General features: G+C 38.7%; 2 protein-coding genes and 2 long non-coding RNA genes across 4 annotated transcripts; 2 read left to right on the top strand and 2 right to left on the bottom strand.

The window, feature by feature from the left end:
• Positions 1 to 371: 371 nt before the first annotated feature.
• LOC115738226 (callose synthase 3) lies at positions 372 to 23064 on the top strand. Its single transcript, XM_048284631.1, has 43 exons — positions 372 to 672; positions 869 to 1101; positions 2801 to 2901; positions 3302 to 3426; positions 3517 to 3610; positions 3833 to 3943; positions 4043 to 4159; positions 4288 to 4380; positions 5248 to 5339; positions 6913 to 7039; positions 7637 to 7774; positions 7861 to 7937; positions 8007 to 8100; positions 9767 to 9889; positions 9991 to 10108; positions 10920 to 11254; positions 11399 to 11451; positions 11542 to 11602; positions 11869 to 11950; positions 12041 to 12090; positions 12185 to 12271; positions 13655 to 13789; positions 13892 to 13986; positions 14141 to 14228; positions 14298 to 14458; positions 14569 to 14692; positions 14784 to 14875; positions 14986 to 15118; positions 15204 to 15355; positions 16193 to 16302; positions 16386 to 16508; positions 17076 to 17144; positions 17341 to 17530; positions 17609 to 17765; positions 18609 to 18728; positions 18806 to 18924; positions 19014 to 19097; positions 19895 to 20007; positions 20087 to 20316; positions 20400 to 21197; positions 21366 to 21416; positions 21963 to 22148; positions 22438 to 23064. Exons 2-43 carry the CDS (start codon positions 909 to 911, stop codon positions 22690 to 22692), a joined length of 5856 nt encoding a protein of 1951 aa, XP_048140588.1. The 5' UTR covers positions 372 to 672; positions 869 to 908; the 3' UTR covers positions 22693 to 23064.
• LOC125316392 lies at positions 1513 to 19351 on the bottom strand. The gene is made up of 3 exons (XR_007199620.1): positions 19341 to 19351; positions 18211 to 18217; positions 1513 to 1628 (listed from the first exon to the last, which is right to left on the bottom strand). It is a non-coding gene; the product is annotated as an uncharacterized LOC125316392 (long non-coding RNA).
• Positions 23065 to 23977: 913 nt separating the features above from the next.
• LOC115738235 lies at positions 23978 to 25875 on the top strand. Its single transcript, XM_030670808.2, has 2 exons — positions 23978 to 24323; positions 25189 to 25875. The coding sequence occupies exon 2, from the start codon at positions 25236 to 25238 to the stop codon at positions 25647 to 25649; it is 414 nt and encodes a 137-aa protein (XP_030526668.1). The 5' UTR covers positions 23978 to 24323; positions 25189 to 25235; the 3' UTR covers positions 25650 to 25875.
• LOC125316390 lies at positions 24540 to 24842 on the bottom strand. Its single transcript, XR_007199618.1, has 2 exons — positions 24701 to 24842; positions 24540 to 24609 (listed from the first exon to the last, which is right to left on the bottom strand). It is a non-coding gene; the product is annotated as an uncharacterized LOC125316390 (long non-coding RNA).
• Positions 25876 to 26198: the final 323 nt, after the last annotated feature.

The raw sequence follows: 26198 nt of genomic DNA, 5'->3' as shown, positions 1-26198 counted from the left end.
ACTTCCAAATATGCCCACGCATGTCCCTATCTATTCACGTAAATGCCACGCATTGATTTAAATTCTTTTGGACTCGATTTCCGTTTTCCTTGTGGAAAAATAAAAATAAAAAAGTGTGACATTTAAAATTCAAATTCGAATATAGACAAAGACGGGGGCATTTTCTATCGGCAGAGCCCGTAGATATCGATCTGAATCAGGGTCATTTTGGGGATATGAAGCTAGCAAAGCCGCGGGGGAGAAGAGGGCGGCTGGCGGTCGCTGCCCGGTGGCATTGCCCGGTAAATTCGTGGAGGTACAGGCTGAAATTGAAGGGAAGGACCCGGGTCTTAGTAGCGTCTTTGTTTAAAGCTCATCATTTCTTTCTCTCTCTGCTCCATGTCACTTTTACTTTCTTTCTTCTCTTCTAAGTAGCTTAAAGCAGTATCTTTCTCTCTACTCTCTCATCTCTTTCATGCTCAGAAGAGCTTTTCGCAGCTGATTTTGGCGGATCGCAGTTGGATTTTCAGTGGGTTCGTGGGGGTTTTCTGGTAGCTGGAGAGGTAGCGGGAGCTCGTTCTGTGGAGCTCAGCGATCGGAGCTTCTTGGGTCTCTTGCAGTGTTCGGATTTCAGCTTCAGAATCGCCGTTTCTGTCCACTTAGCTGGTAGTTGCTCGCTCTCGCTCGCCCTCTCTCTCTCTTTCTCTCTTCTCCTTCTCTTTCTGCAGTTGATGATCCGTCTCCTCCTTTTTGGCTTTTTGTTTCCCTTTTTTCCTTTTTCTTGATTTGGTCAGCTGATGTGTTCTGTTTCCTTGGGCAAATTTTTCGTTTTCGGGACTGAGATGCGAGAGGGTATGGCCTGACTGGGCTTGACATTTTTTTTTTTTTCTGGTGGAAAAGAGGTGCTTTTCGGGTTCTGAGGGGGAAAAATGTCCACCTCGCGGGGAGGGGGCGACCCGCAGCAGCAGCCGCCGCGGCGGCTCGTACGGACTCAGACCGCCGGTACCCTCGGAGAGTCCATCTTCGACAGTGAGGTCGTGCCGTCTTCGTTGGTGGAGATCGCGCCGATTCTGCGTGTGGCTAATGAAGTCGAGGCCAGCAACCCTAGAGTGGCTTATCTCTGTGAGTGGATACTGCCTTCTAACTTTGACATTATGTTTCTTGTTTATGCTGTTTTCACCTTCTTCAGTTTGTGAGTTTCTAGTTTGACAGATATTCTTTCTTGTGATAGCTCCCATGCTTCTGGATTTTTGCATGTTGGGTTTTCCTTTTGTTTCCAATTTTATGCTTGTTTTGTTGCTTATTAGTAATGTGAGCTTATGTGGCTTTCTGTGTTTGGTTGTTTTGGTTAATTTGTGTGAGGCTTGCTGGTTTTGTGTGGGTATGCTTTCTCTTTATATCTTTAACATAACTGGGTCTCCTGTACTTGTGGCGAATTTGAGATGCACTTGAATCCTGAACTAATGGAAGTATCCCCTTCTAGACTGGTTCTTGCATGTGAACGAAATTTCCATCATTGCAATGAGCCCAACCTTTGTTAGCTATTGGACTAACAGGTAGTTCTATTATTTCAATATTGAATCCCGAGGTAGTTCTGCTACTGCAGAACTGAAAATTCCTATTTTAATAATTCACGCATGGATTTATAGCTACATTTTGTCGATGTGGTGAACTTGTCCTAAATATCAGTGGGGAGCCAATGATTGGTGTTTGCAGCAGCAGCTTCTCATAAATTACTCTTGAGACACGTGAAGATACGTTGTAAGCTAATGTTAGAGCAGATGATTCTGTAACGGCAATCCTGTTTCAAGTATGCTTAGCTATATTTGGAGAGACTAAGTGATGTAAGATGCTAAGTTAGTAAAGGGCAAGGTTGTTCATGATTTTTCTGATTAAATGATGTGTCTTTGGTGTCATCATGGTTTTTTGGCTGCTACTTTAACGGCCTGAAGATACGTCGTTGTCAACCAAAGACGACATTTCATATCCGTGGCTTCTTTGTCACGGAGAATTAAATGTTTTGTGCTATAAAGGGAACATAAAACTTTACTAGTGGCAGTTTAACCTGCTTAATTAATGTAAGGTTTAAGTTAGTGGAGGTCAAAGATGTTCATGGTTCTTCTGATCACGGTCTTTTAGCTGCTACGCTTAATTTGTTGGGAAACAGCCTGAAGATATGTTGCTGTCAATCAAAGAAAAGATGATTCATTTCTGTTGTTTCTTTATTATAGAGAACTATTTGGACGGTTTTGCTGCATATAGGGAACTTAAAACTTGAATAGTGGTGGTTTCTTTTAGTGTGAAGAACTAAAAACTAAATTTGGCATCCTGCTGACTACTTTGCACCACACATAACTTTAACTTTCCGATTTTCATACTGTATTTGTGCAGACTATTCTGATTCCTCTTACTTTCTGAGTATGTCTAGCTGTTTCTAGTTTGTCTAACACGTGTAAGATGCTAAGCTTGTACATGTCGAAGACGTTCTTGATTTTCTGGTTGATAAATGTGAGTTTGGAGTAGTGTTTTTTGGGCGTTGCTCTAACTCTTGACTTTAGGAGGGGTTTTGGCATTTGGGATCTGACTTTTAGTGCATTATAGATGATGTGTCTTCCAGTGAATAATGTTTATATATAACTCCTCAAAACATATTGAATTTTTCCATTTGAATCACTAAGCATAAGGAAGCTTACATGCTTTGATTTCATTATCACTTCTGTCTCTCTTTTGCAGTTTAATACTGTTCTTTGAGATAATTACTTCTGTTTTTTATGCATAATGTTACTTAACATATTTATGTTTGTTGGCTGTTATGATGTAGGTCGATTTTATGCTTTTGAGAAGGCTCATAGGTTGGATCCCACTTCGAGTGGACGTGGTGTTCGTCAATTTAAGACTGCTCTCCTTCAGCGTCTTGAAAGGGTAAGCACTGTTTCTCCATTAGGCGCCTTTGCCCTTTTTATTCCCTATGGATGATTGTTCTGTTTGGGAAAACACATGCTCATTGCTGTATAAATTTTTTAAGTGATTTGATTCCTTTCAATTAGCTTTTTGAGTCTAAGGTGTTATACAGATTAATACTTGCAATTGAGGACTGTTTCCATGTGTGGTCAATCATTTAGTGTTAGGACTCTGTAATTCCCCACTTGCTTCATGTTTCTTCTCTGTGGAAATAAAAAACCATGTGGATAAACTATATATGTATTTAAGTCTTAGAAGTTAAACTTCTTTGTGATCTTTTCTGTTTTTTTTTCCATGCTTGGACCTTTTGCAGGTTCCTTCTTTTCTAATGAAATTCTGTATTGTTTCTATCGATTTCCAGGAAAATGATCCAACCTTAATGGGAAGGGTTAAAAAAAGTGATGCGCGTGAAATGCAGAGTTTTTATCAGCATTACTATAAAAAATACATTCAAGCTTTGCAAAATGCTGCTGATAAAGCTGATCGGTATGTCCATATAGTTACTTTGCATAATGTGTTGGACAATTTTTCTATGACCTTGCTAGTTTTCAGTAGTTAACATGGTCTCAAATGCAGTGCTCAGCTTACCAAGGCTTACCAAACTGCTAATGTACTTTTTGAGGTGTTGAAAGCTGTTAATATGACGCAATCCATGGAAGTTGATCAGGAGGTAAAGCTTTGCGCATTTATTGAACTTATTACATGAAAAATATCTTGTCCGATGGGAGGTATGCTGATTGGAATAAGATATTTTGTCATATTGTCTACATTTTCTCTTAGCTGACAGCATGTGCAACGAGCTGTATTGCCAATTCCACTTAGTAAAACGATTCTTCTTTCTTCTTCATAGAATATGTCTTGAGTAATATCTGTTCGCATTTATGTTGCACAGATTTTGGAGGCTCAGCATAAAGTAGAAGAAAAAACGCAAATTTATGTTCCTTACAACATTCTCCCTCTGGATCCTGATAGTGCAAATCAGCCGATCATGAAATATCCTGAGGTGGCTTCCCCTTCCATACATTGAAACGTTATGCTATGGCCTTATTTTTTAGCATTACAGGAAAATCTTGCTGTATGTGATATTCTTTTTTTTTTATAGATCCAAGCTGCTGTTGTGGCACTTCGTAACACGAGGGGCCTTCCATGGCCAAAGGACCACAGAAAGAAGAAGGACGACGACATTCTTGATTGGCTTCAGGCAATGTTTGGATTTCAGGTATGTGGACTTGAGCAACTTTTTCCATTTACTCTTCTATTAGTTTGCTTTCATTTCTCATTATATTTTGTAGCTGATAAGCAGTTATATTCAGACTAATTCTGGTTCCTTGGACTGTCTATTTACAGAAGGACAATGTGGCAAACCAAAGGGAACACTTGATTTTATTGCTTGCAAATGTGCACATTCGGAGATTTCCAAAACCCGACCAGCCACCCAAGGTGTCTTGCCTTCAATTAATCCTAGAAGATGCATCTATTATGTCCTTTTGCAAGTGACTTACTACAGTATGTGATGTCTTTTTGCTGGATTGTTTTCATATTGGTTTGAGGGGGGAGGGTTAGACATCTCTACTGTCTTTGGAATTAAGAGAAATCATATTGTGCTCCTCTTGCCATGGCTTGGGCTGGGGACGACAATTTTCGCTTCCTTCCTTGCTATATTGAAGGCAATGTAATTATTTCTACAAAAAATCGGAATGCCTGCTTTTCTTCCTCATTGAGGTCTCAGTCTAATGTGACAAGTACTGCTAGCTGAGGCTGTTGATGTTATTCTTTGTTTTTCTGGTTCTGCTGTTTCCTGTCAACTTTATCTTATCAATATCTGATTTCAAGCAGAAGGTGCAGCAATGATAGGCTCTAATGAAATGAAGGATCTAGTCTAATATGATGAGTAAAGCTATCTGAGGCTGTTGATGATGCTGTTTTCTTTGTTGTTTTAGTTCTGCATACTTTTTCCACTTTATAACCTATTGGTTTTCCACTTTTCGACCCAAAAAAAAAAAAAAAACTATTGGTTTTCCACTTTATAGCTTATCGATATCTGACTAGCATAAGCTGCATCCATCATGGGCTGTCAGAACATTCCACTGTTGTCCCTTTGTGGACAGTAGTCACCTATATTATATGTAACTTTGAGCATAAGCTTGCATTGGTCATGGACTGTAATAACATTTATTTGTTGTCCCTTCTTAGACAAATTACTCGTTTATTCTTTTTGTTTTGGTTAAAAGTATTTATTTACACGATTTTTATTATGGCCTTTGGGAATTGTAGTGTGCTGATATGCTTGTTTATCTTCTTGGTTAGTTGGATGATCAAGCTCTCACAGAAGTGATGAAGAAACTTTTCAAGAACTATAAAAAATGGTGCAAGTTCTTGGATAGGAAGAGCAGTCTTTGGTAATGCTTCTTCTGCTAACTTTATCTGGCGAGTATGATGGTTATCTAGAGCTATTAACACCTTAAAAGAAGACTGTGGATGTGCTTGTTAGGTTTATGCCTCTAGGCAAAGATGAGATTATAAGTTTGTGGGGACCAATAATAAAGGGTGAACCCCAACTTTGGTCCTGTTGTGTTGTTCCTTAAATTTCATCCTTGAGCTTCCTTGCATTTAAATCAAGTTTTACTTAATTTTGACAACCAATTTTTGCATGTGTATGGGGACATGGTACTCCTGATATGGCAATTTTAGCTACATTGGATGCTTATCTGTCTAGGAAAAGAAAATCAGAACAGAATATTTCTTTGAAATGTACGCTTGTATTAATAGGGAAATTTCTCACATGAAATTTAAAACATGAAAAGTACCATGCAAATTTGAATTAACAAGAAATTGCGGAGATTTGATAATTTTTTATTAGATGCGAGGACCTGACTTGAACTTGATGAGTAAGAGAAAACATGTTGAGAGAAACGTTCATATTATGCATAAAAGAAAGGACACTACAGAATTTAAAATAATATAAAATCTGTAGAGATGATAGTTTTCAACAGAACTAGAGAACATAACTTGCGGTGAGTGTATTGAACAAGAATGTACTATCAGAGAGCCTTCGAGGCGATGGTATCAGAGACCCTTTATAAAGTGAATGGAACAAAAAAGTTGCAAAACAAATGTGAATGACTGTTCAACTCATACGAGAGGATATATATTAAAAGGGGCAAGGAAAACTCATTTTCAATTGTTGTACAAGCATATTTTCAATTATTGAAATTGGAATTATTATTTAAAGTTGTTTGATTAAAATAACATAAACAAAATTGAAAGTTGGAAGTGGTTAATGGGGGGTCTGCTGGACCTTGACCAATGGCAAAGGTCCAAGGTGCCCCTTTGCAATTTGGTTGATGGCCATTGAGATTCGTGGCTTAGATCCAAACTGTTGAGGTGAGTAGGGTAACAATAGCCACAATCCAGGTTCTCTAGCAGTCCAATTGATCTTGCCACTCTGGCCCTTGACTGGTAGCTGGCAGAGGCGTTGCCTGCCCCTTCACTCTCTCTCATGTTCTCTTTTTCATTTTTGATATCTTTTTTCGTGATATTGCTGATGCACCACATTAGCACATGTTAGCTGAATTTCCACATGAGCTGCATTTTAACAGTGTTCGTGATAGGACTCATGATGCACAAATTGAGGAAGTTAGAGAACTAGATTGGGTACATAAAATTGACGAAATCAAATCATAAGTGTAAAAGTTACGGGACCAGACTTATTGCATCCTTACACTTGCTTGACTCCACGGATTGTGTGGAAGCCAGCCACTATCGTCAATTTTTTTAACCTGAGGATTTTTTCAAATTTTGACATCGTCTTTGTCACAATTCTATTTATCTCCTGTAGTTGTAAAGTATTTTGATGGATTCGAGGAATGGTCTTTCTCTATTCTTGATTTGCACCAATTATGTATGCATCTAATCTCAATTACTAATCAGTAGTGTCTGTCTTCATCTGCAACCTTGGTTCTAAATACGCAGGTTACCAACAATCCAGCAGGAAGTGCAGCAGCGTAAACTTCTCTACATGGGTCTATATCTTCTTATTTGGGGGGAAGCAGCAAATCTAAGATTCATGCCAGAATGCCTTTGCTATATTTATCATCATGTATGTTTCTTACGGTTAGGCTGTTAATATTCTTATCATTATTTGGAAGGTGTTGATCTATCTGTTCCTGCTTTCTTCCCAGCCCAAAATTTTGTTGACTGGTAATGGTTGATCTGCTTTAAGATTTCATGAAAGCTTAAATCATTAATTAAGAAAAAGAGGGTGGTGGTGGTGGTGGTGGGGTGGGGTGGGGTTGTGTGCACTTACTACTTAGTTCCTTTGCAAAGCAGATGTGGAGGATTTTGTCCTACATTAAAGGAAAGCACAGAACTTGTCGAGGGCCATGGCTGAACTGAAATTGGCATTCCTATGTCTGCAAATTTTCTTATACGTTAAGTTTTTCATGATACATCCTGGAAACTACCTTCTGAACCTGAACTTCTCTTGATATAGGGATGACACAGTAAGTTTATGCTTAAGTGGTGACATTACTGGATTGTGTTGGTACTTGGTCATGCTAAGAAAGAGCTTTCCTTTCAAGTTAAATAATTTTAACATGAGCTGATATTGTACACATATTGGAGCATCTGCATTCTGTTAATTGCCTTCTTTCCTTGTTAAGAGGCTTTATTTAATATTTGCTTGTGCTTCTTGCAGATGGCTTTCGAACTGTATGGTATGCTAGCTGGTAATGTCAGCCCCATGACTGGAGAAAATGTAAAGCCCGCCTATGGAGGTGACGAAGAGGCCTTTTTGAGAAAAGTTGTTACTCCTATTTATGAAGTGATCGCAAAGGTACTTTGCAAAATATATATTTATTTACATTTTGTGTTATCTCTTCATGCTTTGGGTCTTTTTATTCTACTTTAATTCCCAACCAGGAAGCGGAAAGGAGCAAGCATGGAAGATCAAAGCATTCTCAATGGAGGAACTATGATGATTTAAATGAATACTTTTGGTAATTCACAATTTGTCACTAGCTTCTCCGTTCACTTTAGGGTTATGTTAACTTCCTATCTTTTGACAGGTCTGTTGACTGTTTCCGGTTGGGTTGGCCAATGCGTGCAGATGCTGATTTCTTTAACCTTCCTGCTGTGCCGCCACAGTTTGAGAAAACTGAGGTGCATATAATCTTCTTTCCTTGCAGGTCTTTTTTCGGTTGCTTTAAAACAAAATCTGTTTATGAGAGAATGTCATGCTTGTTACATCACTTGCCACACGTGAAGTTGTATATTACAAAGTCTGTATATTACGACATACACAATGAAGGATCTTCAAAAGCTCTTATTTTGAAGGATGATTAGAATTTTCATAGAAGGTGCCGAGGGTTTCCACTTGTGTACGGAAAAACTTATAAGGGAAGCCACCCTTTACCAAAATTTCTGAGGAGACTGTTTCTATCGTCTTCAAAAAGCAATAAGTATGACACTGAATTTTTCCACCATACCTAAAGCAAGTGTAAAGCCACTAATTCCTAAAAGAATCCCATTATGACTCATCTCATCGAAGTGTCCTCTTGTTTCTTTCTTTCTTTCCTGATGAACCAAGAGACAAGGAGAGTGTTGTCTTTCCTGAGCATGAATTGATGGCCTCCCGAGGCCAAAGTTCTTCTTGCACTGACTTTGAATAACCCCTTTAATCCTACATTCGCCAAAACTATAGTCCAATCTGTTTGGTGTTACTATGATGCAACACACTCCATTTTTCTGGCGTAAGACGCATCTGAGTTGCCAAAAGTTTTCCTTTCTTTTGAAGGTTGTTGAAAGTTAGATTACGTCCCCACTGCCCAGGCAATTCCTAAGAGAAAAATGAAGCCTTCATATGACCTCCGGTTGTTTAGTTGCGTAGCTTCTGCAGAAGTGATATCCAAGTAGGAGCTAGAACAATATCTCAATGGCGGTCAAGAAATTCTATAAAGCTTCTAACTCTCTGTCTTCAGCTTGATGTATCAATCTGTTAAACCTTTTTCTCGCTAGCGTTCCTGCTATCAGCCACTTTAGCTTGCTTTTTAGTTTCTAGGGTGAACAAAATACCTTTTAGGCACAGCATCTCCACAACATTTATCAGTCTATAGCAAGGTTCGTGGCCGTTGCCTATACCAATGGGAAATCTTCCTTTGAAGCCATCCCATCGTTGCATTATGCACTTTTATATCGCTGCCCTATTTAACACAGTGATCCATCCCTTCTTGATCTAACCAAATGTTACAATCAAATGTTACAATCAGCACCTCCTCCTAAAACTATGATAATGTAGTTCTCAAGGAACGTTAAGTTTGATGGTCTAAAACTATGACAAAATCATGCATTTTCAAATGCAGAATCCAGAAATCATGTGTAGCTCAATATCTTACACGTTACATCTAAATCTTATTAGGGTCAGTATTCTATGTTTAACATTACTAAAACGTCTACAAACATAATGCAGGATCATCTTCATTTGACCATTTAAGGGCCACCTTGTTCTACAAGGGGGGATTTTTTTTTTGAGGGTGGGGCAGCTGGACAACTCGTCGTTGCTGGCCTCCCGTTAACTTTGGCTTTTGAAGGCTTTGTTTATTAACCTACTTATTTTCATCTCTATTTTTTGTCTTTTTTTTTGGTGAGGGGTTTGGCTTTGCAGCCTGCCGTGTCACTCCTCTCTGTGCTAGCTGAATTGCATGCTTAATCTTTATCTTCCTTGTTTAGTGAGGGAACAAGGTTGCTATTTTTTTCATTTAATGAAGCTTTGAAGATCAAGTTGGACGTACATGAGTTAATCTTGATTTTCTTGTGTTCGTATATGTAGGATTCAAAACCTGTTTATCGAGATCGATGGGTTGGCAAAGTGAATTTTGTTGAGATACGGTCTTTCTGGCACATTTTCAGAAGCTATGATCGGATGTGGAGCTTCTTTATTCTAAGCTTACAGGTTCATGTTTATGCTTTCCTGGTGCTTGGTACACTCAAATTTGGTCTATAGAATCTTGCTATGTTTGAGCAATACTGAATTTGACTCTCATCTTTTCGTAGGCAATGATAATTGTTGCTTGGAATGGCTCTGGGGATCCAACTGCTGTCTTTACTTCTGATGTTTTTAAGAAAGTGTTGTCTATTTTTATAACTGCTGCAATACTGAAGCTAGGACAAGGTATGGGAGCTTGACCTTGCTGGTGTCAATTCCTTTGTTTCCTTTTTCCCCTTCCTGGGCTCCTTGAACTTTGTTTGCACTTGATTATCTGTATGTTATTCATTGTGCGTGCAATTCTACAGCAAGCCTAGACATGGTCTTCAGTCCATGTTTTGCATTTGACGAGCATTACCAAATAGGAAGCATTGTGAAACCATGTGGTTAGGAGGATCTTTTCTGTATATTATAAGTGCATGCAAGCTCTTTCATGATTTCAAATAAACGATTTTAGGTCATGAAATGATCCAGAGTGCATGTACACTCAAATTGATACCGAATATTGAAGTAGTTACCAGTGTTCTGTGAACCAAAGCTTTGCTGCTCATGTGGACATTAAACATATGCTTATTTATAACTGCACCTGATTTTTCGAGAATTAAATAAGTAGCAGAATAGTCTAGATAAGTTAAAGTCCAGTTAGCGAGGAAGTTTTTCTGTGCAATTGAGGAGAAGAAATGTGAACTGGCGATGAGAAGGGAAGAATTTGCTGTTTGTATGCAAATTTCAACTTTCTTGTCGAGACATTACTGGATTTAGGTGGAGCCTCTATCTTTCTTCTCTGTCTTAGTCTTTTAGAAGTTCATCTGCTGAAGTCGACAACTGCTGTTTATCGATTCTTTTTAGAAAAAAAATCATTTTGGTCAAGGCAGGCTCTCCTTGCGTAAGTCTGCTATAATTGTATTTAAGTGCTTATAGGATCGAGTTTTGTTATACTCAAAATTCTTACAGGATATCTACTTGGAAGAATTATCTTTTGGCTTTTTTGGTGCAGCTGTGCTTGATGTAATTCTTAGCTGGAAGGCACAATGGAGCATGTCTTATTTTGTAAAGCTAAGATATATCTTGAAAGTCGTTTCGGCTGCTGCTTGGGTTATTATTCTGCCAGTAACATATGCTTATACTTGGGAGAATCCTCCAGGATTCGCTCAAACTATCAAAAGCTGGTTTGGCAATGGTTCAAAGTCACCTTCCTTGTTTATCTTAGCTGTTGTAATTTACCTCTCTCCAAATATGCTTGCTGCGTTGTTGTTTCTCTTCCCTTCGATCCGTCGATTCCTGGAGAGGTCGCATTATAAGATCGTGATGCTCATGATGTGGTGGTCACAGGTATGAATATGATCATTCTTCTTATCTGATTTTGTGATTATGTGCTGAAACAAGAAGTTAGTTGCTTGTGCAAATGACGGATTAAGTGAAGTCCTATTTATTATTTATTGTGTTTCTCTGTAATGGTTACCTTGTGAATTGCAGCCTCGGCTCTATGTTGGGAGGGGAATGCATGAAAGCACGTTTTCTCTCTTCAAGTTAGGATTCTTTCTTGAAAAATGTACACTTGACACCTAATTTGTTTTGGGCCAAAGTCTGACATTTACTATATGGCACCTTTGTGTCAGGTATACATTGTTCTGGGTTCTTTTAATAGTTACGAAGTTGGCATTCAGCTATTACATAGAGGTACGTTAAATATCGGCCCTTCATTGAACTCTTTCTGTGGTTCTTAGCGAGTAATATCGAGGGCAAAGAAGTAATCAGGAAATGTTCTCGTGCAATTAAAACCCTGTGATAAATTCTTGCTATTAGATGGTGTTTGCAAATGCTGTAATGCAAGCTTGACATTATTATTGCCTGAGTACTCAAGAAGACATTCATGACTAATTTTAATGGCTGCCATTTGTTTAGATTCCTGATAAGCATGTTTTTTCTTTTTAAATGAGTTGCAGATAAAGCCTTTGGTGGCTCCTACAAAAGCTATAATGAGTGCTCGTGTAACTCATTTCCAGTGGCACGAATTCTTTCCACGAGGTAATGAAGCTGAATATTACGATGTTGTGTGTAAATACTTCTTGACAAGCCTGAGAAATCAGTATTTATGTACACTTTTTAACTTTGCAGCAAAAAACAACATTGGTGTCGTGATTGCTGTTTGGGCTCCTGTTATCCTGGTACAGGCTATACTACTTTCCCTCAGGTGTATTGTCGTAATTCTGGTTCAACTTATTTGTCTATCAATTTTTGATATAATTCTTTTCTCTTTAGGTCTACTTTATGGATACTCAAATATGGTATGCCATATTCTCCACTTTATTTGGAGGAATTTATGGTGCATTTCGCCGGCTCGGAGAGGTAAGTGGAAAATGTCAAATACTGGTCCTTACGGGTTTGCTCATGCTTGTTGCTTTATTTTTTTTTTTTTTTGGTGGGGGGGGTGTTGGGAATTGACTACACAATATGAGAAGTTTAAAGCTAGTTTTTACCTGTTAATAACAGTTTTCATAAGAAATACTGGCAGTGACCTTTACTTTTCAATGGCTTGGATACATGCATTATCTATGACAGTGCACCATCCTGGTATGACTGAGGACAACAGAAAGAACAATATTGTATATTGTAATAGCAGCAATTTACATGTCACCAGCAGGAGTCAGTGTAAAGTTGTCCTGAATTCTGTTAATATATATGTTGGCATACTTTGTTGTTGGGGCTAGTGGTTAGACATTGTATCCCAGGTTCGTTTTGTGAACCACTTTTTTGTAAACTACTGTGTCAAATTTTGGTGAATTATATGGCATGATTGCTTGTAGAGATCGTTTTGCTAGCTTCGCAAGAGGCTTCTTAGCTTGTGTCAGGTTACTTTAAATGCCTTCAAAGTATATTAAGATTTGTCTTCTTCATTGGTGATATGCTGCTTAATCCGTATATCTTTCAGCATTTTCTCTTCCCCAACATTTTATTATAGTAGCGTGGTGGCTAACTGTCCCCTTTCGCGCACCATCACGAATCTGAAGTGCAGAAACCAACTTTATCCTCTTCTATTTTATTACCCCTAGAACAAAACAAAGCATGGACTTTTATCGCATGAGCCCTATGATTCATTTACTATTTGGAACCTATGACGAAGAACTTATTGAGGTCAATCTTTCCCTTGAAGTTTGGCTTTCCACTCCTTTTGCTTTCTTTCCTTGCCCATCTCCTTCTTTTGCTAAGGCGAACTGCCCCATCCCCTGATAGTTACCGCTCCGTCCCCCGTCTTGCTTGAGAACGATGCCCTTTGCTGGCCGTTAGTTCCGACACAGAAACTCCTTACTATGTGAGAATAACCAGGGCATTCACAGACTCATACTGAATCGGTTAGAGGTTCAATTTGCTTGCTTCACTGGCTACCGGCTTTTGTGGTTTGGTTTGTTCGTTCAAGTCAAGCATTGCTGCTTTGGATAGATGTCTTATAATGTACCCCAGACAATGGATTGGTGTAGTTTTTGTGCTTTTGCATGTCATATTTTGTCTTCATATGGCATTTCTGGAACTAAATGTTTCTTTATTTCGTATGTCCAGTTACCCTTCACACAGACATCCAAATAGAGTGGACTGAGACTTAAATAGGAGTCTTTATCAGCATTATCATTTTTTTCCCCCTCCTTAAGTTGTAGTTGGTAACATTGTGGAGAAATTATTAGTTTGGATTTAATAATTTTCTCCTTTCATTTCCTTGTTACTTGAATTCCACAGATACGGACATTGGGAATGCTTAGATCTCGTTTCGAAGATTTGCCAAAAGTTTTCAATGCCTGTTTAATCCCACAAGAGAAGGCTGCACTGAAGAAGAAAGGATTTAAGGCGACCTTATCAAAAAGCTTTGATAAGGTGAGTCGCTATTCAGCATGGTTTCTTTCCATTCCAAATGATTGGCCTCATTTTAGTTGGGATTCAGCAGCAGTCATGTTGTTTATCTGGCTTTCCTGACAGATCCCATCAAACAAAGAGAAAGATGAAGCGAGATTTGCTCAATTGTGGAACACAATAATTAGCAGCTTCAGAGAAGAAGATCTTATTAGCAATAGGTCTTTGGTCCCTAGAATATCTTTATTATTACCATCATCTTCAACATTGTTTTCTGCTGGACTCCACTGCAATCTCTTCTACTAATAGATTATTTTCTGCTATTTTACTTTGATTAGTGATTGATATTTAATTGCTTCCGTGTTGCTTTTCCAGGGAGATGGACCTTCTGCTTGTTCCATATTGGGCTGATCGTGAACTAGAAAACATTACCCAGTGGCCTCCATTTTTACTAGCCAGCAAGGTTGGTTCACTGATATCTTCTAATTTATTCGATTTCCCCTCGCTAACATCTGCCTTACATATTATACAGATACCTATAGCACTAGACATGGCTAAAGACAGCAATGGTAAGGACCGGGAGCTCACAAAGAGAATTGAGACTGACATCTATATGTCTTGTGCTATTCGTGAATGCTATGCTCAGTTTAGAAACATCATTAGGTTTTTGGTTCAAGGAGATCGTGAGAAAAAGTAAGTCTGATTGGCAGCATTTGTTGCTACCTATTCCATAAATCTCTGTATGATGACCGAAGCCTACTGGTTCTAATGTGCCCTGTTTGATCTTCAATGCTGTGTCCCAGTGTTATTGAATCTATCTTCTCCGAAGTTCACAAACATGTAGGAGATCGCAAACTGATAATTGAATTCAAGATGAGTGCTCTTCCAAGCCTGCATGATCTTTTTGTTCAGCTCATCCAATTTCTGGTAATGATTACAATCTGTTTGTATTTGTCAAAATTTTTGGTTACTCTAGGTTTGACAATTTAAGAATCATTTTTTTTTTTAATATGTGCAGTTGGACAATAAACCTGAGGACAGGGATAAAGTTGTGATCCTTTTCCAAGATATGCTTGAAGTTGTCACCCGAGACATGATGGAAGATCCCAGGTCTGGCATCTTGGTGCAATCTTGAATGCGTTTCATGCTGGTGATACCCTTATGATGTAAATTTTATTTATTCGTTGATGAAGTAATGTTATGTTTACTTTTGTATGCAGTCTAGTTGACTCAATCCATGGTGGATCCGGGCATGAGGGAATTACTCCACTTGACCAAGAATACCAACTGTTTGCATCTGCTGGGGCTATTAGGTTTCCTATTGAACCAGCAACAGAAGCTTGGAAGGAGAAGGTGCCTTATTTTTTGGGCGGGAAATTGTGTGTATGTGGATTTTCTAGTTTGCTATAACCTGTATTATTGCATATTAAATTTGCAGATTAAGCGGCTTGATTTATTGCTTACCACAAAGGAATCTGCCATGGATGTACCTTCCAACTTGGAGGCTAGAAGGCGCATTTCCTTCTTCTCCAATTCATTGTTTATGGAAATGCCAGCTGCTCCTAAAGTTCGCAATATGCTTTCCTTTTCGTAAGGGCTTTTTCATACTCACTATTTTTTGAAGTTTTCAGAGAAAAAAGCATTCAATTTCAAGTGGTTCTAATGTGAGAGTAACCTTTCAGTATGAGTTAGCATGTTTGGTTCCTATATGAATTCAGTTTGGGACTTTTAAGGTGGTTGTAATTAAAAAAAGTGAAGGAAGATAATGCTGTTATTAATAGAAAGAATGATCTGTACTTTATGCATGCTGGTAATATACAAAAGACAAAAATGAGGTAACCTAAACTAACAATTTCCTCCAGCCCCGTGAGTATCCGCCCTGCCCTGCCTGAATGTGTAGAATAGAATCCGCAATCTGTGGGTTTTGGGGTGGAGAATGGGGCAAAGTTTTATGACCCACATGCAGGGTGGGGCGGGGGGAGGGTTCGGTCAGCCCCACCCATCTTAGGACCCCGCCCCACTTTGCAATTCTTCATTTTACATATTCCTAGTCCTAGTTTCCTTCAATGAATTGTTCGAGTCTTGGTAATATTATTTTTTTTTTGCTTCAGTTGTTTCCTATTTCAATTGTGAAGGCTTCTGATAATAATCTCTCTTTTTCTTTTTCATTATTTGCTTTGATATTATGAGAACTTTTTATTGGGTAAATAAGTCTAAAACCTGCGGATCATTTGGAGGAATCTGCTCACTGGTGCAGTTGAGGATGGGGTACATAAACTTGCTCCATATGTGGCATGAAGTGGGGATGGGGCACCTTTTTTCAGTGCAGGCTGGGATGGTGGATGCAACCCCTTAAAATGGATGTCTTTTCTGTGTTATCAAATGAATATGCTTTCTTACTGTTTCTAATGTAGTAATGAATATCAGCGTTTTGACTCCTTACTATGGGGAGGAGGTACTCTTCTCATTGCAAGACTTGGGGACACCAAACGAAGATGGTGTTTCGATCCTCTTTTACTTGCAGAAAATTTTTCCAGGTTTGTTCTGCTTTGATGCTATTTATGATATCTATTTTGATATTTTTTCTTCTTTTTCTGAGATCTGTCACCAACTTTTACAGATGAATGGACTAATTTTCTGGAGCGGGTTAAATCAAGTGAAGAGGAACTCAGACAATCTGATGAACTGGAAGAACACCTTCGTCTTTGGGCATCATATAGAGGCCAGACCTTAACTAAAACTGGTCTCTCTCTCTCTCTCTCTCTCTCTCTCTCTCTCTCTCTCTCCACACACACACACACACACACACACACACACACACACACACACAAAAAGTTAACATAAAAAATGGAAATTTCAGCTAACCATACCTGGAAAGAAATGATAAAAACAAAGAAAATTGCGGCCTTGTATGTATCTTGCGATATCAAAGAATTTATAATTATCATACTGTATTTTTAGAAAATTACACCTGCTTTATGCATTTTTTTAGCAATCAACTTGAATGAATATCTCTTTTCTTCTCTTATGAGCTTAATTCGTTCGAATAGTTCTATGTTTAAAGGAAAAAAAATTTCCAACAGCTATGGGGGTCATTTTGCACATCTTGGTTTAAGACCATTTGTTTACACTTTTTAGAAAGGCCGTATATATGGAGATATTAAAGAACACACACACACACACACACAAAAACCACCAACCCCCCCCCCAAAACCCCAAAAAAAAAAAAAATCCACTTGTGCATTTGTTATATCCTCTCCGCATGTATTTTTCTTGTCATTCAGTTGATTAAATATGCTACTGATGACAGTGAGAGGTATGATGTATTACCGAAAAGCTTTGGAGCTTCAGGCTTTTCTTGATATGGCCAAAGATGAAGGTGTGTGCCCTTTTCATGATTAGCTGTGTAAAAATTTTTGAGTTGCTTGAGACTTATGTAGTATTTAGCTGGCTTTTCAATCTTATCTGAGGGTCAGTGTCTATTTTCATATAGCTAATGCTTATTATTCCATTTGGATATTTATTCTTACATAAGAAACTGAATTTTTGGTTGTTTTGATACTGCAAATCTGCAGATTTAATGGAAGGTGTTAAGGCTGTAGCGATAAACACAGAGGAGCACTCAAGAGGTGATCGGTCACTGTGGACCCAATGTCAAGCAGTAGCCGACATGAAGTTCACATATGTAGTCTCGTGTCAGCAATATGGTACCCACAAAAGATCTGGGGATCAACGTGCACAGGATATTTTGAAGCTTATGATCGCGTATGTGTTCATTGTTGCTTGATATTTTTCATCTTTGACCTGTTGATGGCTATATTCTGGTTTGTGGTCATTTTGCAGTTACCCATCAGTCCGTGTGGCTTATATTGATGAGATCGAAGAACCTGGCAAGGACAGGCCTAAAAAGATCAACCAGAAGGCTTACTATTCAACTCTAGTGAAGGCTGCTTTGCCGAAGTCAATTGACTCTTCGGAGCCAGTTCAAAACTTGGATCAGGTGAAGCTTTCTCTCGACTAAAGTGAGAAGAAGACAAACTGCAGACAGAGTCTTGAGATTAATCTTGCTCCCATTTCGTTCCATGCAATTTTGAGAAACTTATAATCTGCAATGCTTTCCAAGTAGCATTTCGTATGCCCGTCAGAGAATGATTAGTGTCTCACAGAAGTTGAAAACAGCTGAAAATTTACATTTGATGCAACGGAAAGGACCAATTTAAACTCAGCTATTGATATATTAGACTTTCTACGTAAAGTCTTGAGAGGAAAAAATGATTCTATTTAGAATGTGTTGCAACTTGAGCCAATCTACTATTTTGTTTTATTTTTATGTGTCATTTTGTCCTAATAGAGAGATGAAAGTGCTAGTATTGATCAGAGGGCCTTAAGAAAAACAGGGCGGACAAGGAACAAAACTATAAATTTAATATATAATAAAAACAAACAAAAGGTCTTTATACTATAGAATTTGAGTGTAAATAATGTCTGATTTTGATCTGATGGTTTATGAAAAGAATGAAAGGAAAAAAAAAATGATAATGTAGTCTGCTAGGGAAACATTGGTACGAGGGAGGTTCTAACCCAGGGATCATACCCATGCCTGTGGGTTGGACTCCTCTACCAATAGTGAGCTAATCTACTTTAAAAGGATCACAAGAATGCAATGGTATGAGTGCTTGAGTGTAGTTCGATTCTTCCTATCATGTGTATCTAATGCTTGCTTCTATAAACATTGGTAGTTTGTCAGTGTTGCTTTTCGATGATTGACCATATGTTGCCATTTCATGCTGTCCTAGATCTTTATGCAGCTTAAAGTACTTGACGCTTTTTAAGTTTGGGGCAGGTTATATATAGGATAAAGCTTCCAGGACCTGCTATTTTGGGTGAAGGAAAACCTGAAAATCAGAATCATGCCATCATATTTACTCGGGGAGAAGGCTTGCAAACAATTGACATGAACCAGGTATGATGCGTTAATCCTGGAAAAAACTTATTCCCCATTCCTTGTGTTCATCACTCCATCTCCTTCATTTTTCTTAGGATAACTACATGGAAGAAGCATTGAAAATGAGGAATTTGCTGCAAGAATTTCTCAAGAAGCATGATGGTGTGAGGTATCCAACAATTCTTGGACTTCGGGAGCACATTTTCACTGGAAGGTGAGCTTTGCTGAAATTGCATCGTCTTATTTGGCTGTTGTTGATAAACACTATTATGCAATGCTGAATGTCGTTTGTAATCGCTGCAGTGTTTCATCTCTTGCTTGGTTCATGTCAAATCAGGAGACTAGTTTTGTGACTATTGGCCAAAGACTGTTGGCCAACCCCTTGAAGTAAGTTATATCTAGTTTTACCTTTGCAAAGATTTGAATATACAGTGTACCTGATGGATTTGGAGTTTGTCATTACTGTTGTAATGGAAAAGTTGTACAAGGCCAAACAAGTAAGTCGTGGGGTTTGGTTTTTCATTTGGGGTTGGGCGGGGGTTGGGGATTTCTGTGATTCATTGCCAGGTCTAAGTTCTGTTAGGGATGTTGATCGGGGATGGCAAAGATGAGAATGCGGTGCATTGACACTATGTTGATGTGCATGAACCCAAAGATGCCAGAGTTGTGTAACTTTTAATTATTTGATTCGAACTTGTGGTGCAGTCACAATTCAAGATCCCATTTGAGTCAATGAAAGATGGGTCATACAGTGAAATTGAAAATCCATTGAACGGCTTGCGTTCAATTAGCAGTTAATGATCTTTTTTAGCAAAGTGTTGAAGAGAAACAAATGCAACGGATCTGTCTTTGTGGCTGGCTCCTTTTTGTTCTTTTGGTTCGAATGACTACCTGTTTGATGAGGCTGTTTTTTCTTTTATTTTGAAAGTATCTGAATAAGGATGCTGAGGAATGAACATGATTTGTAAAGTGATGTTAGCAAACTCTTGTTGGATGTTTTGGCCAAAAAATGGCTCAAATGGCCCTTGAATATGTTTTACTTGATTAATAACCCATTTAGACTTTGTCACATGACTTTGTAAGTGCATCAATTTGAGTAACCTTATGATTGCTCTATGTATCTTATGGTATAATCTTGAATAACTGGAGAATCTTGTTTGCTTCATTTGTTGCTTGTCATGAAGGGTTCGTTTCCATTATGGTCATCCTGATGTCTTTGAGCGGCTGTTTCACCTTACTAGAGGTGGTGTCAGTAAGGCTTCAAAGGTTATCAATTTGAGTGAAGACATATTTGCTGGTATGTGGGTCTTTGCCTATTATAACTTGTTGGCTTTAGCTTTACATCTATTATCGTATTTGAATTTTCTGTCTTGCAGGCTTCAATTCTACACTCCGTGAAGGTAATGTGACTCATCATGAGTATATACAAGTTGGAAAAGGGAGGGATGTGGGTCTGAACCAGATATCTATGTTCGAGGCTAAAATAGCCAATGGAAATGGGGAGCAGACTTTGAGTAGAGATATATACCGACTTGGACATCGTTTTGATTTCTTCAGAATGTTATCATGTTATTTCACCACCATTGGCTTTTACTTCAGTACTCTGGTGAGTCCGTGTTTTCCTCCTGTTGTATTTTTCTTGTTATTTATCTCCTAATTCTGAATTGTCTTGTTAATTTTTTGTGGCAGATTACTGTGCTTACAGTATATGTCTTTCTTTATGGCCGTCTTTATTTAGTTCTTAGTGGGCTTGAAAAGGAATTGAGTACTCAGCCAGGAATTAGGGACAATAAGCCTCTCCAAGTGGCTCTTGCCTCCCAGTCATTTGTACAAATTGGATTTCTGATGGCACTACCTATGTTGATGGAAATTGGTTTGGAAAGGGGATTTCGAACTGCACTCAGTGATTTTGTGCTGATGCAATTGCAACTTGCCCCTGTTTTTTTCACGTTCTCTCTTGGAACAAAGACTCACTATTATGGAAGAACTTTACTTCACGGAGGTGCAAAATACAGGGCAACTGGTCGCGGTTTTGTTGTGTTTCATGCCAAGTTTGCAGATAATTATAGAATGTACTCCCGCAGTCACTTCGTTAAAGGATTCGAATTAATGATTTTGCTGCTGGTGTACCAAATCTTTGGTCAGTCTTATAGGAGTGCTGTTGCCTATATCCTGATCACGATATCCATGTGGTTCATGGTTGGAACTTGGCTTTTTGCCCCTTTCCTGTTTAATCCCTCTGGCTTCGAGTGGCAGAAAATTGTTGACGATTGGACAGATTGGAATAAATGGATAAGTAACCGAGGTGGAATAGGTGTACCTCCAGAAAAAAGTTGGGAATCATGGTGGGAAGAGGAACAAGAGCATCTGCGTCATTCTGGAAAGCGTGGTATCATAGCTGAGATTATATTGGCATTGCGATTTTTCATATATCAGTATGGGCTTGTATATCACTTGAACATCACGAAGCATACCAGAAGTGTTCTGGTATATTTTCCTGTGTTCTTTTTTTTTGTTTTTTGGCTCCTATATCCACTATATAATTCCTTCGTTCGTTTTTTTCCTATATCATAAGAGAAATAAACAAGAATAAGAAAGATATGAAACATAGTGGCGGCATCAAGATGTTCACCTTTCTCTTTGGCATAATTGCAGGTCTATGGTGTATCATGGCTAGTGATCTTCCTCATATTGTTTGTGATGAAGGTGAGGATACTTGTTCTGTCCTGTTTCAAAATTTTCCAAGATATCTTATCGGTGCGATAGTAGAACTAGTTATGTACAATTCTGCAACTTTACTTTGGAGTAATGAAGGCAAAAGCTTGAGCTATATGTGATCATCAAGAGACCATCAAATACCCTGACTGTATATTGAAATCCAAACTTATCCGTGTTTTTACTGTTATCACCATCATCATTGGCCACACTTACATGGTTTTAGTTGGCAGTCCAGAAGCTTCAAATTCTTGTTAGCCAGCTCCATGTCTTGTTGTTTAACTAACATGAACACCAGTGAACAACAATTTCGTGCTTCTTTTCGGAACCCAGCAATTTATCGGTTTTTGGTGGTTGGCCACTTCCAATTTTCGTCCTAGATGCTGTTCATGTCGTACATATTTATACTAATTCCATTATATTCTGGAACCACTTTGAGATGCTAGTCTTCTGAATAGTTTGAAGGAATAACTTTTTTCTTCTTAGGACGCTAGATTCTGGGTGCTGCTGTATAACGTTCTTGTTTGTATTTTGCAGACTGTTTCTGTTGGTCGACGAAAATTCAGTGCAGAATTCCAGCTTGTCTTCCGGCTTATCAAGGGATTGATATTCTTGACTTTTGTTGCCATTTTGGTTACATTGATTGCACTTCCGCACATGACATTGCAGGACATAGTTGTTTGCATCCTTGCTTTCATGCCGACGGGCTGGGGAATGCTTTTGGTTAGTGACCCTAGTCTCTTGCCCTAATTCTCCTGGACTATATATAGGTTTCACAATTTCTTTTTTCTTCTTTTAGTTTCTTAAGCTGAATGCTTGTCATTGTTACATGAATGTGGAGATTCTGCTGGTTGGTCTCATATTTTATTTTGAAAACCGCTTATGAGTATTGCATTTGCTTTCGCTACATGTTTAAGCTTCGCATATTACTTCTAATTTCATTTTTATTCCTTCTACCAAATACTTAATGGACTATGGTGATAAATGTCTTTATGTGCTTATTTTGTCCCAGATTGCGCAAGCTTGCAAACCTCTCGTTGTCGAGGCTGGAATTTGGGGATCAGTTCGGACTCTTGCCCGTGGTTATGAGATTATTATGGGTTTACTTCTGTTCACCCCAGTTGCATTCCTGGCTTGGTTTCCGTTTGTGTCAGAATTCCAGACCCGTATGCTGTTCAACCAAGCTTTCAGCAGAGGCTTGCAGATTTCGCGTATTCTCGGCGGACAAAGGAAAGACAAGGATCGGTCCTCTAACAGCAAGGAATGAAGACGAGAAGCATGATTCATGTTGTCTCAGAAACTTGTATGTGAGCATTTATCTTGATCTGTATCTCAGATTTGGTGATATCTATTCTCATTCGATGGTAAAGGAAGTGAGCTTTTCCTCCTATGTATATAGAATCGAACTTAAAAGCCGGAGCCATGTTAGGATTTCGTCCTAGGATCTTGGTCGGAGCTATCTATTCAGCCAATATTTGTTGCCGGTGATTCAGGTTGTGATTGAAGACGCGGGTTCGTTCTGTATGTAATTATACGGCAATTGCTATGGCCTTGCTCCATCTTTGATGGTCTTCAAGAAGCAATGACATCTTCTATCATCATCCTTTGGTCTGCAATGAAAGTGACTTTTCAGTAAAAATGTGTGAACACTAGCTCGCAAAATGTGATTTAAGAACTGGTTATGCTGCGGAAGAAATTTCGGTTTTGCGAGTATTTTAGGAATTTTTTGAGGATATAAAACCGGGGAATAAAATGTATCTCTTCACTTTATCTGCCATGCCCATAATATAGTAGTTCTTGAGGCTAGTTTGAATGTAATATGTCTGGTTCTGATCTTAGTTCCTGAGCCTTTGCAAATTTGTCCAACTTTTGCCTGAAAAACTGAAGAAACAATTCTCATTTTCTTTCGTCAGATTTATTGGCTTTGGATTGGCTTGGACTTCTTGACAATGTAAAAGTTTCAAGTGCGTGTTACCTGTTACAGTTTAGGCCTTGAAAAACCTAATGTTCAAAATTATGATGTGCGAAAATCTTTAGTTGGATCATAATCACTGAGATGAAGTAAAATACTGTAATGCTGAAACTTCAGTGAGGACAATTTTTTGACTACTAGTATTTTTATCCCTGTTCTTGTAAAGTCGTTACGAGGAAATGCATTTAGACGCGGGGCATTATCTATCATGGTGAAATTCTTTTTCACTTTATACATCGTCTGAAATCGTGAATTATATCGAAAGAGCAAGCGGTGTAATGCGTAAACAGTTAAAGGATAGTTAAAGGATGGGTATAATATTATCGCCGAAAATGATGTGGAAGAAGCTTTTCAATATTACATGCTTTTTGCCGCTTTTCTCTTACATAATTTTAGAAGGACATTGTCATATCTTAGGAAAGTGCAAAATATGAATAAGGTCTTCTCATCTTGTCTATTTTCTTTTTCCTTTTTCAATTATCCTCGTACGAGCAAAAAAAAAAAAAAAAAAAATTGAAAGCGCGCACAGCCAGTGTGCTGTGCGATGTGGAGTAGAATAGAAGGGCCTCAGCAAAATCAGCTGACACACAGCCAATCAACAAAATATCGCTCCTCCTCCTCTCCTTCTCTTCTCTTCAACCCTCTCAACTCACAGCAATCTCTCTCTCTCTCTCTCTCTCTCTCTCTCTGTGCGTCCATCGCCATCGGATTGCGTCTCTTTGAAATCTCCCAACACCGATACAGTCTTCACATCGCAGTCTTGGGCTACAGTAGTTTCTCCTCTAGTTCTCGTTCTATCTTAATTCACATCCGGGCCGAGAAACTCCATCTGGGTCTTCTTGCTTTTCACTTTCTTTTGCTTGTTTTGACCGTCTGGATTGATGGGTCTCACCCGAAAGAGGCTGACCAGTCTTCTTTCGTATCGGGTTAGTTTCAATCCCCTTTTATGTATGGTGTGAATTCGGTGTGAAGACGAGCTTCGTCCTGTCGTATGTTTCTGTGTTGGTGGATTTTTGGTTGATGGATATGGTGTTTGTAGCTGTAGTTGTTTGATTTTTGAAGGGCTTTTCTCGGTTGCATTAGCTTTGCTCTTGCGGAGCGAATTTCCCCTCTTGTGGATCTTCAGTTGTATGTCTTGTTTCGACTTTTGTTTGTCTTTTGAAGAGTTCTTTTCTTTTTTGGTTCTTTGCTTCGCAGCTTAATGAGTTCTTGCTTTTGCCCTTAGCTGTATCTTTTGTTTGTTGGGACTTGCTAATTGAGATGTAGAATTTCCTTAGGCATCGAGTTTCCTTGAATCGAAGACGATTTCCGTGGATGTTTGTTTGAGTGATGAGGCTGCTTCTCTTATGGATCTAGAGTGAATTCTCTAGTTTAGCGTAATTTTGTATGGTAGTTTGTTGCCTCTGCAATTTTTTCTCTATGCTTTTATCTGATTGTCAATAGTTTCAGGGTTGATTAGGTTTGGTGGTATCAATGAGCTGAGAAGTCAAATACACACTCGAATCATCTGATCACACCATATAATTTGTATCCTATATTAGGAGTTAGCTGAAGATTTTTGAGAAATAACTGTGCAATGCTTGTTTGTCTAACCCTAAATGAAGATCTTATTGCTACACTCAGTATCAACTCTGGTAGGAAGTGAATGGCTTTTGTGGTGGTTGTCTTTTAAATGGAAAATTCAATCATCCAAAGCAGCGACACGAATTTGCAATGTGGGCGAAGACCTCAGAAGAAACATCCTCATATTCCTGATTTGACTTTAATGCGGTTGAGCTTTTTGTCTGGCAGAAACATCCCGTGTTCGCATGAAATTCCTTGGTTGGAGTCTTTGAATTATGGGTAGAGGCAGAGGAAAGGGAAAGAGATCAACTTCTAGCAGTCATGAGGATCCTGGAAGTGGTGAGGAAGAGAAAATTCCAGCACAGAAGAGAAGGGGAAGGCCACAAAAGCTTTTCAAGGATGAAATTGATGAGGAAGATGTTAAAAAAGTAGATGGGGAAGATGGAGAGAATGGCAAAAACGTTATTGTAAGTAAGGAAACAACAAGTCCTGTTGCAGCAGAGAATGGGAAGAGGAGGAAACGGACTTCGCTGTCAAAAGAGAAATCAGATATCACGAAAGAGGAAAATAGCATCGGAGCTAGATCAAACATGGAAGACTCAACCAAGTCAAATGGGTTTCGGCACAATGGCAGCAGAAGGAAAAGCAAGCCTCGTCGGGCTGCCGAAGCAGGTGTCGAATGCAAATGAGCCTGCATGTGGCGTTTGATACATCCTTCTCTTTCCAGCACCCAGTGAAAAATGAAATGGGAAGTGAGACCTTAAGTGAACTTTATTTCATGTTCTGTTTTTTTCCTCCGTTTTTCTTTTGTCGGTGATTCCGCACCTTTGATCCTTTTTGATTTTGGTTAGTGCTTTTGGAACTAATTATCCTGGACATGTTATTTCTGTTAATCCCTTTTACCATTTTTCCCAACCTTTGTCTTCTATGATCATATTATGCAAATTTTCTTCTTTGTACTAGGACAACGTGGCGGCGTTTAGTTGGAATAGGACAATCATAATCAGACTTGTGGGTCCATGACACATGGTTCTGACATTCTTCTTTTTGCTTGCTTGAGAAGTCTCATGACGGTTTTCAAGCACTATATCTGTGATTTTCTTATGGTACTGGAAGTAAGTCTTGGGAGATTTGCCTTTTCATCTTTGAACCTTCGCACGTGTGCAGTGCTTATTGTCGGGATAATTGCTTCTGTGTTATTGGTTTTGCTTTGACGATGGTGCATCAACATATGCGTC

This window comes from Rhodamnia argentea, chromosome 8 (genome assembly GCF_020921035.1).
Source record: "Rhodamnia argentea isolate NSW1041297 chromosome 8, ASM2092103v1, whole genome shotgun sequence".
Lineage (NCBI taxonomy): Eukaryota > Viridiplantae > Streptophyta > Magnoliopsida > Myrtales > Myrtaceae > Rhodamnia > Rhodamnia argentea.
The sequence above is the reverse complement of the archived record's forward strand: the minus strand, read 5'-3'. Positions and strand labels throughout refer to the sequence as shown.

Bases quoted from the DNA above. Each gene is read 5' to 3' on its own strand.
- LOC115738226 (XM_048284631.1), top strand. From the start codon at position 909: ATGTCCACCTCGCGGGGAGGGGGCGACCCGCAGCAGCAGCCGCCGCGG. The intron at 17,145-17,340 runs GTGTGTGCCCTT...GCAAATCTGCAG, and splicing joins TGATATGGCCAAAGATGAAG to ATTTAATGGAAGGTGTTAAG. The intron at 17,531-17,608 runs GTATGTGTTCAT...GTCATTTTGCAG, and splicing joins ATTTTGAAGCTTATGATCGC to TTACCCATCAGTCCGTGTGG.
- LOC115738235 (XM_030670808.2), top strand. From the start codon at position 25,236: ATGGGTAGAGGCAGAGGAAAGGGAAAGAGATCAACTTCTAGCAGTCAT.